The sequence below is a fragment of the Cherax quadricarinatus genome, chromosome 17 (genome assembly GCF_038502225.1).
Source record: "Cherax quadricarinatus isolate ZL_2023a chromosome 17, ASM3850222v1, whole genome shotgun sequence".
NCBI classification, from domain to species: domain Eukaryota; kingdom Metazoa; phylum Arthropoda; class Malacostraca; order Decapoda; family Parastacidae; genus Cherax; species Cherax quadricarinatus.
The window spans coordinates 47505704-47523815 of NC_091308.1; the positions used below are offsets into that span (position 1 = coordinate 47505704).

Sequence of the window (18112 nt, forward strand, 5' to 3'; positions counted from 1 at the left end):
GGGAGACAGGAGGGTCGAGAACTGAGGGAGACAGGAGGGTCGAGAAGTGAGGGAGACAGGAGGGTAGAGAAGTGGGGGAGACAGGAGAGAAGAGAAGTGGGGGAGACAGGAAGGTAGAGAAGTGAAGGAGACAGGAGGGAAGAGAAGTGGGGGAGACAGGAGGGTAGAGAAGTGGGGGAGACAGGAGGGTAGAGAAGTGGGGGAGACAGGAGGGTAGAGAAGTGGGGGAGACAGGAGGGTCGAGAAGTGAGGGAGACAGGAGGGTAGAGACGTGGGGGAGACAGGAGGGTCGAGAAGTGGGGGAGACAGGAGGGTCGAGAAGTGAGGGAGACAGGAGGGTCGAGAAGTGAAGGAGGCAGGAGGGTCGAGAAGTGAGGGAGACAGGAGGGAAGAGAAGTGGGGGAGACAGGAGGGAAGAGAAGTGGGGGGACAGGAGGGAAGAGAAGTGAGTGAGACAGGAGGGAAGAGAAGTGAGGGAGACAGGAGGGAAGAGAAGTGAAGGAGACAGGAGGGAAGAGAAGTGAAGGACACAGGAGGGAAGAGAAGTAGGGGAGACAGGAGGGAAGAGAATTGGGGAGACAGGAAGGTAGAGAAGTGAAGGAGACAGGAGGGTAGAGAAGTGAAGGAGACAGGAGGGAAGAGAAGTGAAGGAGACAGGAGGGAAGAGAAGTGAAGGAGACAGGAGGGAAGAGAAGTGGGGGGACAGGAGGGTAGAGAAGTGAAGGAGACAGGGGGGAAGAGAAGTGAAGGAGACAGGAGGGAAGAGAAGTGGGGGGACAGGAGGGTAGAGAAGTGGAGACAGGAGGGAAGAGAAGTGGGGGAGACAGGAAGGAAGAGAAGTGGGGGAGACAGGAGGGTCGAGAAGTGAGGGAGACAGGAGGGTAGAGAAGTGGGGGAGACAGGAGGGTCGAGAAGTGGGGGAGACAGGAGGGTCGAGAAGTGGGGGAGACAGGAGGGTCGAGAAGTGAGAGAGACAGGAGGGTAGAGAAGTGGGGGAGACAGGAGGGTCGAGAAGTGGGGGAGACAGGAGGGTCGAGAAGTGGGGGAGACAGGAGGGTAGAGAAGTGGGGGAGACAGGAGGGTAGAGAAGTGGGGGAGACAGGAGGGTCGAGAAGTGAAGGAGACAGGAGGGAAGAGAAGTGAGGGAGACAGGAGGGAAGAGAAGTGAAGGAGACAGGAGGGTCGAGAAGTGGGGGAGACAGGAGGGTCGAGAAGTGAGAGAGACAGGAGGGTAGAGAAGTGGGGGAGACAGGAGGGTCGAGAAGTGGGGGAGACAGGAGGGTCGAGAAGTGGGGGAGACAGGAGGGTCGAGAAGTGGGGGAGACAGGAGGGTCGAGAAGTGGGGGAGACAGGAGGGTCGAGAATTGGGGGAGACAGGAGGGTCGAGAAGTGGGGGAGACAGGAGGGTAGAGAAGTGAGGGAGACAGGAGGGAAGAGAAGTGAAGGAGACAGGAGGGTAGAGAAGTGGGGGAGACAGGAGGGTCGAGAAGTGGGGGAGACAGGAGGGTCGAGAAGTCGGGGAGACAGGAGGGTCGAGAAGTGGGGGAGACAGGAGGGAAGAGAAGTGAAGGAGACAGGAGGGTCAAGAAGTCGGGGAGACAGGAGGGTCGAGAAATGGGGGAGACAGGAGGGTCGAGAAGTGGGGAAGACAGAAGGGTAGGGTGGGGGAGACGAGAAGTGGGGGAGACAGAAGGGTAGAGAAGTGGGGGAGACAGGAGGGTCGAGAAGTGGGGGAGACAGGAGGGTCGAGAAGTGGGGGAGACATGAGGGCCGAGAAGTGGGGGAGACAGGAGGGTAGAGAAGTGGGGGAGACAGGAGGGTCGAGAAGTGAGGGAGACAGGAGGGTAGAGAAGTGGGGGAGACTGGAGGGTAGAGAAGTGGGAGAGGCAGGAGGGTAGAGAAGTGGGGGAGACAGGAGGGTAGAGAAGTGAGGGAGACATGAGGGTAGAGAAGTGGGAGAGGCAGTAGGGTAGAGAAGTGGGGAAGGCAGTAGGGTAGAGAAGTGGGGGAGACAGGAGGGTAGAGAAGTGGGGGAGACAGGAGGGTAGAGAAGTGGGGGAGACAGGAGGGTAGAGAAGTGAGGGATAGAAGGGAAGGAGAAAAAAGCTAGGGAGCAAGAGAGGGAAGGAAGAAAAAAAAGCAGGGGAATAAAGACGGGAAGGAAGGGAAGAACGAAGGATGAAAACCCACGAAGAAGGTAGGAGGGGAAGGTAGGAGGGATGGCAGGAGGGGAAGGTAGGAGGGATGGTAGGAGGGAAGGCAGAGCAGGAAGGCCGGGTAGGCAGGCAGATAGGATGGAAGGCAGGGTAGGAAGGCAGATAGGATGGAAGGCAGGGTAGGGATGTAGATAGGATTGAAGGCAGGGTAGGAAGGCAGATAGGATGGAAGGCAGGGTAGGCAGGCAGATAGGATGGAAGGCAGGTTAGGAAGGCAGGGTAGGCAGGCAGATAGGATGGAAGGCAGGGTAGGAAGGCAGATAGGATGGAAGGCAGGGTAGGGATGCAGATAGGATGGAAGGCCGGATAGGAAGGCAGATAGGGTGGAAGGCAGGGTAGGAAGACAGGATGGAAGGCAGGGAAGGAAGGCAGATAGGATGGAAGGCAGGGTAGGAAGGCAGATAGGATGGAAGGCAGGGTAGGAAGGCAGATAGGATGGAAGGCAGAGTAGGAATGCAGATAGGATGGAAGGCAGGATAGGCAGGCAGATAGGATGGAAGGCATGGTAGGAAGGCAGATAGGATGGAAGGCAGGGTAGGAAGGCAGATAGGATGGAAGGCAGGGTAGAAAGGAAGACAGATAGGAAGGAAGGCAGATAGGATGGAAGGCAGATAGGATGGAAGGCAGATAGGATGGAAGGCAGGGTAGGAAGGCAGGGTAGGAAGGCAGATAGGAGGAAAGGCAGATAGGATGGAAGGCAAGGCAGATAGGATTCAGTTCAATTCAATTCAAAGTTTATTCTCTATAAGGATTACAATGTTGAATTTACAGAATTTGGTTATTGTGTGGTTTACATGTAGTTAAATAATTACCGTGTGTACCACTAGAATGCCTAGCATGGCTAGGCATTTCGGGCAGACTTAGTTTAATTCTTTATTTTAAAATATTACAAATTATGAGGTAAGTTGGTATTATGGCTAAGTGACTAAATACTTGTTTGTGAGTTTAGCAATGTGAATGCTTTTGTTTTGGCACAATACATAGTTTCAGTATTGGAGTATCATAGGATTCATTATTTTAAGATTGAGATTAATATTTCTGTTTATGGTCAAATGGGTGAGTGAGTGTAAGTGTGAACCACCAGGTGGTATTCGTATAATTAGTTGACAGGGTGTATCAGGGAGATAAGATGTTTTCTAATGGTAGTTTTGAAGGTGATGAATGTGTCTGCAGTTCTAGAGTTCTCAGGTAGGGTGTTCCAGATTTTAGGGCCTTTGACATACATTGAATTTTTGTAAAGGTTTAGTCGGACACGCGGAATGTCGTAGAGATGTTTGTGTCTGGTGTTATGCCTGTGGGTTCTGTCAAAACTATCAAGAAAGCATTTTAGGTCAAGGTTGATATTGGAGTTTAAGGTCCTGTAGATGTAGATTGCACAGTAGTAAGTGTGGATGTACTGAACAGGGAGTAAGTTTAGATCTATGAAGAGTGGGGGGGGGGGTTGCCAGGGATGGGATTTAGTGATTATTCTTACTGCAGCTTTTTGTTGGGTTGTTATTGGTTTTAGGTGTGTTGCTGCAGTTGATCCCCAAGCACAAATAGCATAGGTGAGGTATGGATAAATAAGTGAGTGGTATAGTGTGAGAAGGGCATTTTGCGGCACGTAATATCGTATCTTGGAGAGGATCCCAACCGTTTTGGATACTTTTTTGGTTATGTGTTGGATATGGGTGCTGAAATTCAGGTTGTTGTCAAGGTATAGGCCTAGGAATTTGCCCTCATTATGTCTGGTAATTAGAGTGTTGTCGATCTTAATGTTAATTTGTGCATCTCCTGCTCTGCTACCAAACATAATATAGTAGGTTTTGTCAGTGTTAAGCGTAAGTTTATTGGCTGTCATCCAAGTCGATATTTTGATCAGCTCCTCGTTAACAATGGTGTTGAGGGTGGCAAGATTAGGGTGAGAGATGACATATGTCGTGTCGTCAGCAAAGAGAATGGGTTTCAGGTGTTGGGATACGTTTGGAAGATCATTGATGTGTATGAGGAAGAGCAGGGGACCAAGGACACTTCCCTGCGGAACTCCAGTATCAAGTGGCCGTGTTGTTGATGCTGTGTCGTTAATGGTGACATACTGATACCTATTAGTAAGGTAAGATTTGAAATAAGCAAGCGCATGGCCTCTTATACCGTAATGGTCAAGTTTGTGGAGTAGGATGTCGTGGTCTACTGTGTCAAAAGCTTTTCTTAGGTCAATAAAAATTCCTAGTGGATATTCCTTATTTTCCAATGCTGTGTAAAGCAGATCTAGCATTTTTATGATTGCATCATTAGTGCTTTTATTTTTCCTGAATCCAAATTGGCAGGGGTTGAGTATGTTTTGTGCTGTTATAAATGAATATAGTCTCCTGTGCACGAGTTTCTCAAAGATTTTGGATAGCAATGGTAAGTTTGATATTGGCCTATAGTTGTTTAAGTCTGTAGGGTCACCACCTCTATGTATTGGTGTAACCCTTGCCATCTTGAGTAGTTTCGGGAAGGTGCTAGTTTCTAGTGACTTGTTAAAAAGTAATGAAATAGCATGAGAAAGGATATGGGCCGCTCGCTTGTACAGTAATGGTGGGACATGAGACAGATTCCCTGAGTTATTTTTAAATGACTTTATAATCTCGGTGACTTCTGAGGGCTCAGTTGGTGCAAGATAGAAGGAATTTGGGAAATTCCCATCTAGGTAGTTACCGGCATGGGCATTGGTATGTGGGATTTTATTGGCGAGATTAGATCCTATGGTTGAGAAGTCGTCGTTTATCTTGTTAGCTGTGTCAGTGGGATGTAGTGGTGTTTCATTAGGTTTAGTTAGGACAATATTCTTGTTTTTTTTCAGTTTGTGGGTCCCTAGAATCTGAGAGAGTGTTTTCCAGGTCTTTTTTATATCTCCTCTAGTGTCTGTGAATCTACTGGAGTAGTATAGCTGTTTGGCTTTCTTTATTACTTTGGTGAGAACTGATGAATAGTGTTTAAGAATATCTTTGTGTATTAAGCCCTGTCTATATTGCTTTTCATATTGGTGTTTCTTGTCAATGGATTTCAGAATGCTGCTGGTTAGCCATGGGCAACCAAGCCGTTTGTTTGTGATCTGTTTCGTTTTTATAGGACAATGTTTGTTGTATAGTCTAAGTAATTTGTTAAGAAAAATGTCTGTCCAGTCATCAATACCATTGGCCTTGGAGAATTCTGTAGGCCAGTCAAGTCTCTAGGTCAGTTGTGAACTTCCTTATTGAGGCCTCGTCATGGAGTCTAAATGAGACTGTTGTATTCAAGTGGTGGTTTACTAATGTTTGTCAGGAGGAAGGTAGGGTAGTGGTCTGTAGTGCTATCTGTGATTATCCCTGATTTAAGGGGGGCTAGTATATTGGTCCATATGTGGTCTATTATGGTTGCACTTGTCTCAGTGAGCCTGGTTGGTTTAGTTATTGTTGGTATGGGAAGTGTGTTGTTCATATTGTTGATGAAATCAGTTACAGGCTGATCATCTAGTAAGGCAAGGTTGATGTTGAAGTCTCCAGCTAAGAGAAGGTGGTGCTTATTCATTTGTCTGTTTGTTATTAGTGACTTTAATTTCCCACTGAAATTTGGGATGTTTGTGTGAGGTATCTGGTAAATGGCACCGATTGTTATAGGTGTCTTAAGGTTTTTTACAGTAAAATTAGCAAAAATGTATTCCCCATATTCATCACTAAAGCAAGTGGTGCTAATACAAGATAATTGGTTAGAGTAATAGATTGCAATACCACCCCCAACTTGGTTTGGTCTGCAGTTGTGAATTGCTGTGTATCCTGGTAGAGGGTAGATATCTATTGTGTCCTGCTTAAGCCAGGTCTCAGTAAGAATAATGCAGGAGAAGGGTGTCTTTAGTGATTCAAGGAGTGCCAGGAGGTCATCATAGTGTTTGCTTAAGGACCTGATGTTGTAGTTAAGTACTGATAGACTTTTAGCATTGTTTAGGATAGTGCTGGCTTGTGATGCTGTGTAATAAAGGCAGTTACTTTCCAATAGGTTTTGATTGGGTGTCAGATTATGGAGGTTTAGATCAGGGTCAACGTGATCAATCATCTTCTAGGTTTAAATTATGGTTATTTATATCCTGAGTTGTGTGATGAGTTCTAGTACTGATATCTGTAGTGGTGGGAAGTTTGGACAAGTATATAGCTAGAGTATTTTGGTCATATAGAGTACAGTCACTACTACACATAATGAAGTTGATGTTGTCTATGTGTTGTGCTGGAATGAACTAAAGTACAACTAGGTATAAACTAGTAATATAAAAATACAAATTAAAAATAGAACAAGACTCTCACTTGTAATTGCACTAAGGTATAATAATGACTTTTGTGGAGTCTATGTTTTGACCTAGAAAGAGCTATAGTACAATAGGTTTAATCTAATAATATAAAAATACAAATTAAAAATAGCACCAGTCTCTCACTAGTAATTGCACTATGGTCTAATATAGTGAATTTGGTGTTGACTATAGTACAACTGTGTTTAATCCAATAATATAAAAAAGGCACAAGACTCTCAATTGTAATTGCACTAAGGTGTTATATAAGTTGTTTACAAGAATTAGAGTATAACTAGATTTAAATTGACAAGATAAAATATACAAGTTAAGGTAGCAAAAGAATAATAATAAAAAAAATATGATAAAAATAAAAATGGCAATGACTTGGTTATAATATGCTAGTAAGATGGTAGACAGGATAATATAAAAGTTGTAGTTGAAAATACTAGTTTAAAAAAGTATAGAATAAAAATGGTCAATAAAAGAAGTTTACAATAAGTTTGATCAATATAGTTTAAAGTAAAATTGGGCAGGGATGGAAGGCAGGGTAGGAAGGAAGGTAGATAGGATGGAAGGCAGATAGGATGGAAGGCAGGGTAGGAAGGCAGATAGGATGGAAGGCAGATAGGATGGAAGGCAGATAGGATGGAAGGCAGATAGGATGGAAGGCAGATAGGATGGAAGGCAGATAGGATGGAAGGCAGATAGGATGGAAGGCAGATAGAATGGAAGGCAGATAGGATGGAAGGCAGATAGAATGGAAGGCAGATAGAATGGAAGGCAGATAGAATGGAAGGCAGATAGGATGGAAGGCAGATAGGATGGAAGGCAGATAGAATGGAAGGCAGATAGAATGGAAGGCAGATAGGATGGAAGGCAGATAGGATGGAAGGCAGATAGAATGGAAGGCAGATAGGATGGAAGGCAGATAGGATGGAAGGCACGGTAGGAAGGCAGATAGGATGGAAGGCAGGGTAGGAAGGCAGATAGGATGGAAGGCAGGGTAGGCAGGCAGATAGGATGGAAGGCAGGGTAGGAAGGCAGATAGGATGGAAGGCAGGGTAGGAAGGCAGATAGGATGGAAGGCAGGGTAGGAAGGAAGGTAGATAGGATGGAAGGCAGATAGGATGGAAGGCAGGGTAGGAAGGCAGATAGGATGGAAGGCAGGGTAGGAAGGCAGATAGGATGGAAGGCAGGGTAGGAAGGCAGATAGGATGGAAGGCAGGGTAGGGATGTAGATAGGATGGAAGACAGGGTAGGAAGGCAGATAGGATGGAAGGCAGGGTAGGCAGGCAGATAGGATGGAAGGCAGGGTAGGAAGGCAGATAGGATGGAAGGCAGGGTAGGCAGGCAGATAGGATGGAAGGCAGGGTAGGCATGCAGATAGGATGGAAGGCAGGGTAGGCAGGCAGATAGGATGGAAGGCAGGGTAGGCATGCAGATAGGATGGAAGGCAGGGTAGGCATGCAGATAGGATGGAAGGCAGGGTATGCAGGCAGATAGGATGGAAGGCAGGGTAGGCAGGCAGATAGGATGGAAGGCAGGGTAGGAAGGCAGATAGGATGGATGGCAGGGTAGGCAGGCAGATAGGATGGAAGGCAGGGTAGGAAGGCAGATAGGATGGAAGGCAGGGTAGGAAGGCAGATAGGATGGAAGGCAGGGTAGGAAGGCAGGCTAACCTGAGTCCACCCAGATGCCGAGTTGCTTGATGGCCGTAGCGATAAGTGTAAGTTTGTTCTCCATCTCAACGATGGTTTTCACATCATCCTCGAAGATAGTGATCTGAGCAGCCAGGGCGGCCAGGTCCGCACACGAGCACCCGCTGTAACCCACCTGAACCAAGCCACAACACAACGTCAGGGACACGCACACGGCGGCCCAGGAACCAGAGGTCGACATGCAGGTAAGCCAGGCGTACACACAGCCAGATGTCGACACGTAGGTAAGCCAGGTGTACACAGAGCCAGAGGTCGCCACGTAGGTAAGCCAGGTGTAAACACAGCCAGAGGTCGACACGTAGGTAAGCCAGGGAGATAAAATATACATTTTTGGTCGTCATAAGTATTGAATAATTCTAATTTCTAAGTGTTGCATTTCTACATAATCATTCTGAATATGAAGTCTTTGAAGTTTACTGAACAAAAGTACACCAGATCTTTGTACATGCCTATAATGTACATCCCATCCCATCCTCCTAATCAGCTTTCGGTACATTACTTTTGCTAAGAACATCAAGTACATGGCAGACAGTGGCATGCAAACGTGACTGTTTTAAATGTGCTCAGTGGTTCTTCTGTTTCAAAAACCTATTAAGTACCACGTAATTATGGACATTGTTCTGTGTTATCCTTGGTGAACTTTTGATAAGAAACGACAGTCTAACTTAACCAAACCTAAACAAAGTGGAGAAATTTGCTTAAAATCTGGAAAATGTACGTTTCTTGTAGGCTGTGATTGCCACTACACACCAGCGGCCAAATTACACTCAGATTAATATTATTAGTAATGAGCCAGATAAACTGAAAGAAAATGTGATACACAGCGACCTGGATATTTTTGATTAGAGGAAACAAAAGTAAGTCTATTTAAAAAGTCTTAAATTATTAAGACATATTTTGCATAGGTTTTGCAGATTAAATATATCACTGAAAATTTCAATATTAATTGATTAGTATTTGCTTGCCCTCTATGTATATATTCTGTGAAGTATACATACTTTTATGTGTATACATTGAGAGGTAGCAGCAGCGTGTATACACTTGATGTATATATATCTCTTCTTTATACACTTAAGAGTTCACCTTAGGTTTACGATTTGGAAATCCAGTATCTTGACTACCCGTGTACAGGAGACATGTAGCCATCATGACTCTTGTGGTATATTAATTACCTGTATGAGCCTCAGTAAATACATACCAGTAATTTGTAATAAAGATAATTATTTCTTGCCAATTGCTACCGAGGCATGTAGGAATTTTGAGACACCTTAGGACGCCTAGAGAATGTCTCCCTTCGATGCCCACTAACCTCGTACACCCCATAAGTTACTCTGGACCTCTATTAACTTCAAATTTAATAAAAATAATCAATAATTTTGGTAGTAATATTTACATAAATTATGTGGACTGTATGTTAAATTGACGTGAATAATAAATATATGTATGTATTTATACATCATAGGAGAAAATTTTATGTTGCCAACATTCACCAAATTTGTCTGGAGATCACTTGGTGCAGCTATGTCACCCACAAATCCTGCCTAGATATGAGGAAACTACTGGCCAGAATTTCAACATATAATGCAGTACTTAACTGTGGGTATTGATGGTTCCTTATTATCCCTTTTAACATCTAACTTCTAAATCCTGCCAAGTCGTTGGTCTCTCACATTCGACAGGATTGTAACTCTGATTATTCTTGCTCCTATTTGAGAGGTTTATACCACATTTAACCTCCAGAGCTACGAAATAATTTCTCCTGAGTTCACTATCGTCTCGTCCCTCCTATTTCAATATGGCGTCACCCCCCCCCCCCCGGCGACGCTACAAATTCGCTGGTTCCATTTTAATTTCCAAATTAATTTTAACCAACAACAATGTATTTTATTAATTTACATGCAAAAATACGCTGTATTTCGGAAAATATACAATATTTTCCACAACTCTTGTGTAGTAGATAGGCTTTCAATCTTATATACAAATAAATACACAAGGACACACTGTCGCATAACACTGGTCCGTGATCTGGTCCGTGATCTTGGCTTAAATAACGTCGGTTATTTGACCGAATAAGGCCAGTGAAAAAAAAACTTATTTAATCCACGAAAATCCGTCAAACCTCAAGGAACATCAACCACTGAAATTAATGACATTATATTTCGTTCAGGAAGGTCAGGTGAGGTATTAAAGTTAGTTTGCTTCACCGTTTTAAGTGAAATATATATCAATAAACGCCTAAGACATTATTTTAGAAACAATATATATTTATGGCAGCTCAGCCTTATTGACCGATATATTTTATTCGACACGACATTTGCACCGAGAGATTTATATTTCTCGTTTTATATATTCGTACACAGTTTAATTCCTATTAGGTTGGCGTACAAGTGAAATACATTCCCAATAACTCTGGTATATTCAATATATTTTAAATATAGTAAAACCAATGGACAAAAACTCTCAATACAACTAAAAGTGTGGAAAAAATCCTAACTATCCGATTTGTTTTTTCAGGCATCACCCAGAACGAGGCTTTAAATCACTGTGAGTCCCCATAAGGAGGCTGAAGCCACTTAATTTAATCCATACATTCAGATTTGTGATTTAGTTACGACTGAAGGATGAGAGACGTGTCACAGGAAGCTAACAGAAGTCACACAAGAGGAAAGTACTATGATTTTATGGAGTCAATAACCCAGATACTGTCAAACACGGAGCCTAATGAAGACTGACTCACGTGATCATGAAAAACTGTAATGTACAGAAGCATGCCAGTAGCGAGCCATGCATGTCTTCCAGTATATAATGTTGAGCGATGAAAGTTAAAAAATACTGCTGTTGGCTACACAAATAAGACAGAGAAGAAAAATCCACGAACGAAGAGGCAACAGAGTATGAAAGAGTAACAGAGGGAAATAGAGAACTGAGTTGAAGTGCCCATAATGAATGCATTAAAATCGGAAGAAAAATAAGTGGAGAATTATATGAACAAGACTGAGCCCAGAGTGAATCCAAAGCTTAAACCAAAATAGAACCAAACGAAAGAAAAACAAACAAACATCAGTGTAGTAGCAGTGACAGGAAATGATCCGAAGAACTTAGCAGAGACTTCCAGGAGGTTTTACGAGCGAACCTGTCCACCTGTCCTAAATGAAAGAAACTCGACTCTCCAGGCTACACACACCATCACAACATCAGCTACACCATCACAACATCAGCTACACCATCACAACATCAGCTACACCATCACAACATCAGCTACACCATCACAACATCAGCTACACCATCACAACATCAGCTACACCATCACAACATCAGCTACACTGGATCTTGTTAGTTACTCGGTAATGGCACAACTAACCGAGACTCTCGATGCAGTTTCTTCTTTAAATTTTGGGTAATTTGAGTATTATTTCAGTCACGGTATATTGTCTTGTACTGTAGCAGTCACGGTATTTTGTCTTGTACTGTAGCAGTCACGGTATTTTGTCTTGTACTGTAGCAGTCACGGTATTTTGTCTTGTACTGTAGCAGTCACGGTATATTGTCTTGTACTGTAGCGTAGCAGTCACGGTATATTGTCTGTAGTCACTGTACTGTAGCAGTCACGGTATTTTGTCTTGTACTGTAGCAGTCACGGTATATTGTCTTGTACTGTAGCAATCACGGTAGTCTTGTACTGTAGCAGTCGGTATATTGTCTTGTACTGTAGCAGTCACGGTATTTTGTCTTGTACTGTAGCAGTCACGGTATATTGTCTTGTACCGTAGCAGTCACGGTATATTGTCTTGTACTGTAGCAGTCACGGTATTTTGTCTTGTACTGTAGCAGTCACGGTATATTGTCTTGTACCGTAGCAGTCACGGTATATTGTCTTGTACCGTAGCAGTCACGGTATATTGTCTTGTACCGTAGCAGTCACGGTATATTGTCTTGTACTGTAGCAGTCACGGTATATTGTCTTGTACCGTAGCAGTCACGGTATATTGTCTTGTACTGTAGCAGTCACGGTATATTGTCTTGTACTGTAGCAGTCACGGTATATTGTCTTGTACTGTAGCAGTCACGGTATATTGTACTGTAGCAGTCACGGTATATTGTCTTGTACTGTAGCAGTCACGGTATATTGTCTTGTACCGTAGCAGTCACGGTATATTGTCTTGTACCGTAGCAGTCACGGTATATTGTCTTGTACCGTAGCATTCACGGTATATTGCCTTGTACTGTAGCAGTCACGGTATATTGTCTTGGACTGTAGCAGTCACGGTATATTGTCTTGTACCGTAGCAGTCACGGTATATTGTCTTGTACCGTAGCAGTCACGGTATGTCTTGTACTGTAGCAATGACGGTATATTGTCTTGTACTGTAGCAGTCACGGTATATTGTCTTGTACTGTAGCAGTCACGGTATATTGTCTTTTACTGCATCAGTCACGGTATATTGTCTTGTACTGTAGCAGTCACAGTATATTGTCTTGTACTGTAGCAGTCACGGTATATTGTCTTGTACTGTAGCAGTCACGGTATATTGTCTTGTACTGTAGCAGTCACGGTATATTGTCTTGTACCGTAGCAGTCACGGTATATTGTCTTGTACCGTAGCAGTCACGGTATATTGTCTTGTACCGTAGCAGTCACGGTATATTGTCTTGTACCGTAGCAGTCACGGTATATTGTCTTGTACCGTAGCAGTCACGGTATATTGCCTTGTACTGTAGCAGTCACGGTATATTGTCTTGTACCGTAGCAGTCACGGTATGTCTTGTACTGTAGCAATGACGGTATATTGTCTTGTACTGTAGCAGTCACGGTATATTGTCTTGTACTGTAGCAGTCACGGTATATTGTCTTTTACTGCATCAGTCACGATATATTGTCTTGTACTGTAGCAGTCACAGTATATTGTCTTGAACTGTAGCAGTCATGGTATGTCTTGTACTGTAGCAGTCACGGTATGTTGTCTTGTACCGTAGCAGTCACGGTGTATCGTCTTGTACCGTAGCAGTCACTGTATATTGTCTTGTACCGTAGCAGTTACGGTATATTGTCTTGTACTGTAGCAGTTACGGTATATTGTCTTGTACTGTAGCAGTCACGGTATGTTGTCTTGTACCGTAACAGTCACGGTATGTTGTCTTGTACAGTAGCAGTCACGGTATGTCTTGTACCGTAGCAGTCACGGTATATTGTCTTGTACCGTAGCAGTCACGGTATATTGTCTTGTACCGTAGCAGTTACGGTATATTGTCTTGTACTGTAGCAGTCACGGTATATTGTCTTGTACTGTAGCAGTCACGGTATATTGTCTTGCACCGTAGCAGTCACGGTATATTGTCTTGTACTGTAGCAGTCACGGTATATTGTCTTGTACTGTAGCAGTCACGGTATATTGTCTTGTACTGTAGCAGTCACGGTATATTGTCTTGTACTGTAGCAGTCACGGTATATTGTCTTGTACTGTAGCAGTCATGGTATATTGTCTTGTACTGTAGCAGTCACGGTATATTGTCTTGTACTGTAGCAGTCACGGTATATTGTCTTGTACTGTAGCAGTCACGGTATATTGTCTTGTACTGTAGCAGTCACGGTATATTGTCTTGTACTGTAGCAGTCACGGTATATTGTCTTGTACCGTAGCAGTCACGGTATATTGTCTTGTACCGTAGCAGTCACGGTATATTGTCTTGTACTGTAGCAGTCACGGTATATTGTCTTGTACTGTAGCAGTCACGGTATATTGTCTTGTACTGTAGCAGTCACGGTATATTGTCTTGTACCGTAGCAGTCACGGTATATTGTCTTGTACTGTAGCAGTCGGGTAGATGCCATTTAAAGAGCCCGGTAGATGCCATTTAAAAAGCCGGGTAGATGCCATTTAAACACTAACATATAGATTAGCGGCTCGGTCTACGGCTGTGTTGACATGAAACTGGTTTACCGCCGGATGAATAATTAACCGGAGGCAAGGGGATATTATGGTTCGTTTAGATTGAAAGGTAATGTTTTGATTTTCGAGAGGGTGTTTGGGCAATATTTACGGTTTATTGAGCATGTCTGTTCTTCTGTGTGTGTGTGTGTGTGTGTGTGTGTGTGTGTGTGTGTGTGTGTGTGTACTTACAGGGCTGTACTGACAGAGTTGTGATTGTGGGGGGGTTGAGTCTCACCTTACAACCTCGCACAGGAGAAAATGACTCAAACCGTCGTCCGTAGGTTAAGGGAAACGGACTCTGTCACTTCTTTGTTCTCTAGATCATCTCTTGTCATGTCAGTCAACTACTGATTCTCTTCTCAACTTGTTGGTCAAGATGTGTTGACAAGAATGGTTAATACCAGGTGACGTCGGTTGAGTTATTCTGACACTGAAGGCTGTTAAGGTTCTGTAATCATGTAGTCTCAGTGATTTACAAAACCAACAGATTGAACAAATAAAATACTTTTACCTTATCTGGAAATCTTTATTGTCTAAATGTTGCACGAAAAAATGGCTTTCTCAGTCCGGTACACAGATAAATGGAGGAGGGTGAGGGGCTTGAAGGAATCGGTCCCTCAACCTGGAGTCAGTATTCTTAGTCTGTCAATCTCAAGAACACATCGATTCCAGGTTGAGGGACTGATTACCTCAAACTCACATTTTCCACCATTCATCTCTGTACTGGACTGAGAAAGCCACTTTTTCTTGCAACATTTACACAAAGATTCCCAGATATTGCAAATGTATTTTAATTCTTCGATTAATTATCTACCAGAATTATCGCGCTACCAGTTTCACTTTTTTTTTACGACTGTTGTGCAAGTCATGGGAGGACGAGAGTAGCTCAGCTGTCATGTATGCTCGGCAGTAATCTAATACTTAACACAATAATTAACCTCCAGGAAGTCCATAGCGCACTTGTTATTAACACAAGTTGTATCGAGTCACAGGATAGTCATGAGCGCGTCCTTGAAGTTGAGTCCTCAAACTGAACCTCCTTAGGACATCAATATCTGTCCGACTGTAAGTAAGAAACCGGAAAACAGCGTCCTCACGGGTGAAATGGCGCTTGTCAAATTTTAAATTCAGGAGTTCGATAGTCTTGGCTGGCAATTTCCACTGAACGTGTGGACCGAACACCCAGTCACTGCCTGCACTGTTCTGATAAACGGGCAAGGAATGAACGCCGTTGTCCAAAGCGATTCTGAACGTTTGCTAACTCAGTCTCAAATGCCTTGGCAATCATCCTGGAGGTGGTAGGTAAACAAACCCATATGTTCGGGCCAGGCTACAGGATTGATCTAGCGTTCGCCTAAAGCCTTGCTTTCGCTGAATTCAGCAGTGGGTTACTATAAGCTTAGGTTGTAAACAACTTGTGATTACCTGTGTATAGTCAAAGACGTATGTTGTGTTTATTGTCTTAATCTATATTATATTGGACTACAGGTCGAGTGCTAGTCATGTTACCCTTGTCGACAGCCTGGTAAGCACCCCATTTGAGTCTAGTGGCTAACGCGACGGGCTGGAGTTTTGAGACTCTATGGCCGCGGGTTCAATCCCGGCCGGGGGTATGGTTTGAGTACAATCGCCAGAAAGCGTCTTACTGACAGGAGCTTTATTGGAAGGTACTTTATGGTGAGCTTTATGAGGTAGGTTTTTAGCTCTCCAGGTCAGTCAGTGGAGATACCTAGCTTGTGTTAGGAGATCACGCGATTCCTATTTCGCACAGAAATTTTTAACGTCTTACGCTGTGTGTCAAAGTGTGGTTCTGGTGTCTACATGCAGGCCGCGTCGGTATCTCAGTGCAGTATACATCATTCTATACACACTGGCGTGTGTGATGAAGTGATATTAAGTGTGAACCCATGTATAGTTTTACACAGCCCTGTCGGAAGGTCTTTTCGCTATTATAAGCCAGGCGCGAGATGACTGGCGTTTAGAGTGAGTTTTGACTGACATGATAGTTAATTAGTTGTGTGTCAGTCAAGTAAGACCTTTTCCGACAGGAATGATTGCTCTCTCCTCAGTAAATATAGACACAGGACTAGATATTGGCCCAGACAAATGGAGAAAATGTAAAGGAAATTTGTAAGGGTTTCTGTTGCACGTTACTAATGAATGTTGCAACAATGGCGGTCGCGAAGAAGTAAATTAATGTAGGGAAATGTAAGGTCTAAGATACGAAGCTTATTTACTAAAAAAAAGTGAGGAGTCTACAAGAAAGTTCAAAATACGTAGGTAATGAACAAAGGTTGTCGTGTGAGGTACCACCTGCGTCCAGGGCTCTCATCAGCGACTCTTGACACAGAGAGGCAGATATCAGAATTAAGACTCTTGGTGGAGAGAGCAGATGTCAGAGTCAAGACTCTTGGGAGAGAGAGAGAGAGCAGATATCAGTCAAAATTCATCCTAAAATAATCAGACAATTGCTGAATAGTTCCAGACATAGTTCACAAGAAACACTAATATAAATGATTTAGAAAACTGACAAGATGAAGACTGAGACAGTGTAACACTTGGGTACCTTGATCTCCAGGCTGAGAGACTGACTGCCTCAAACAAGTCATCCACCGTTCTTCCCTGTATTGGACTAGTGTAATGTTTCCACAATAAAGATACCCCAGATGTTGCACGTGTCTCTCATCCTTCAAGAGACCTCATACACAGCGGTAGACGCCAGTGTTCCTTTGGAGATTCCTCTCTAGCCATGTTTCAGATCAACGAAACAGCCTTCAGTATCGGGCTTTACGAACAAACAGAGTCTGAAGTTTCGTGTAATTTTAGAAAATTTTACCTTCACCGTAACTGTACATATCATTTGTTGATATCTACATGTACAAGGTATATAGGCCTAGTTGACATCAATGATATACTACTATATAGGAAGCAAATTAGGTCAGTTTTGTCCCAGGATGCGACCCACAACAGTCGACTAACACCCAGGTACCTGTTTTACTGATGGGTGAACAGGGACAACACGTCCTAATGATTTCCAGCCGAACCATGGAACCGATCCCCGGTCCTCAGTGTCTGAGCTAAGTGCGTTAGCGACCGAGCAAAATCTTCAGCAGGATACAGATTTACACCAGAAGAATGTAAAGAAATATAAGCTACTTATAACAGGACAAGACGAAACTCAGTGAAAATAACCTGGTACAAAAAAGTCAGTTAATTTAGCCTAGAAATTTTAATTTTCAAAAAAAAGAAAGTTTTAATGACTATTGCATTTTAACGACTACTGTATTTTAATGACTTGTATTTTATTCAGAATATCTCAAAATGTTTAATACTGATGCACCCAGTATAGGTATATTTCAACGTAATCTTCCGGAGAACCCAACACACGATGGCAGAAACTACTGCAGGACTACCTGTCTGGTGTCTGCAGGACTACCTGTCTGGTGTCTGCAGGACTTTGTCTGGTGTTTGCAGGACTTCCTGTCTGGTGTTTGCAGGACTTTGTCTGGTGTTTGCAGGACTACCTGTCTGGTGTTTGCAGGACTACCTGTCTGGTGTTTGCAGGACTACCTGTCTGGTGTTTGCAGGACTACCTGTCTGGTGTTTGCAGGACTACCTGTCTGGTGTTTGCAGGACTACCTGTCTGGTGTCTGCAGGACTACCTGTCTGGTGTCTGCAGGACTACCTGTCTAGAGTCTGCAGAACTAGTCTAGTATTTCCGTCTATAAGTGAAGTCAGGCTCCAGCACCTCGGTCTCTCACTCGGCCTACAAGACAGGAGAGACGCACTGCTGGTGCTGGCAAGAGCATATCAGGATTACTCTATGCTGGTTCACTGTCAAATCAAAAAGACAAAAAGGCACAATATGACGACGCTTCGGTCCGACTTGGACCATTTACAAGTTACTGAGAGAAGAGAGTGAGCCGGTATATATAGCCGAGGAAGACAAGGACGGGAGAGGAGGAC

The 18112-nt window shown here is 43.7% G+C and overlaps 1 protein-coding gene across 1 annotated transcript in view; it reads right to left on the reverse strand.

The window, feature by feature from the left end:
• The window catches only part of LOC128686479 (collagen alpha-1(XVII) chain), an 88307-nt gene that overhangs the window by 15255 nt on the left and 54940 nt on the right, over positions 1 to 18112 (reverse strand). The window contains exon 4 of the mRNA XM_053773427.2: positions 8178 to 8331. Within this exon, the coding sequence (XP_053629402.1) occupies positions 8178 to 8331 (154 nt within the window). The remainder of the gene's footprint in view (positions 1 to 8177; positions 8332 to 18112) is intronic.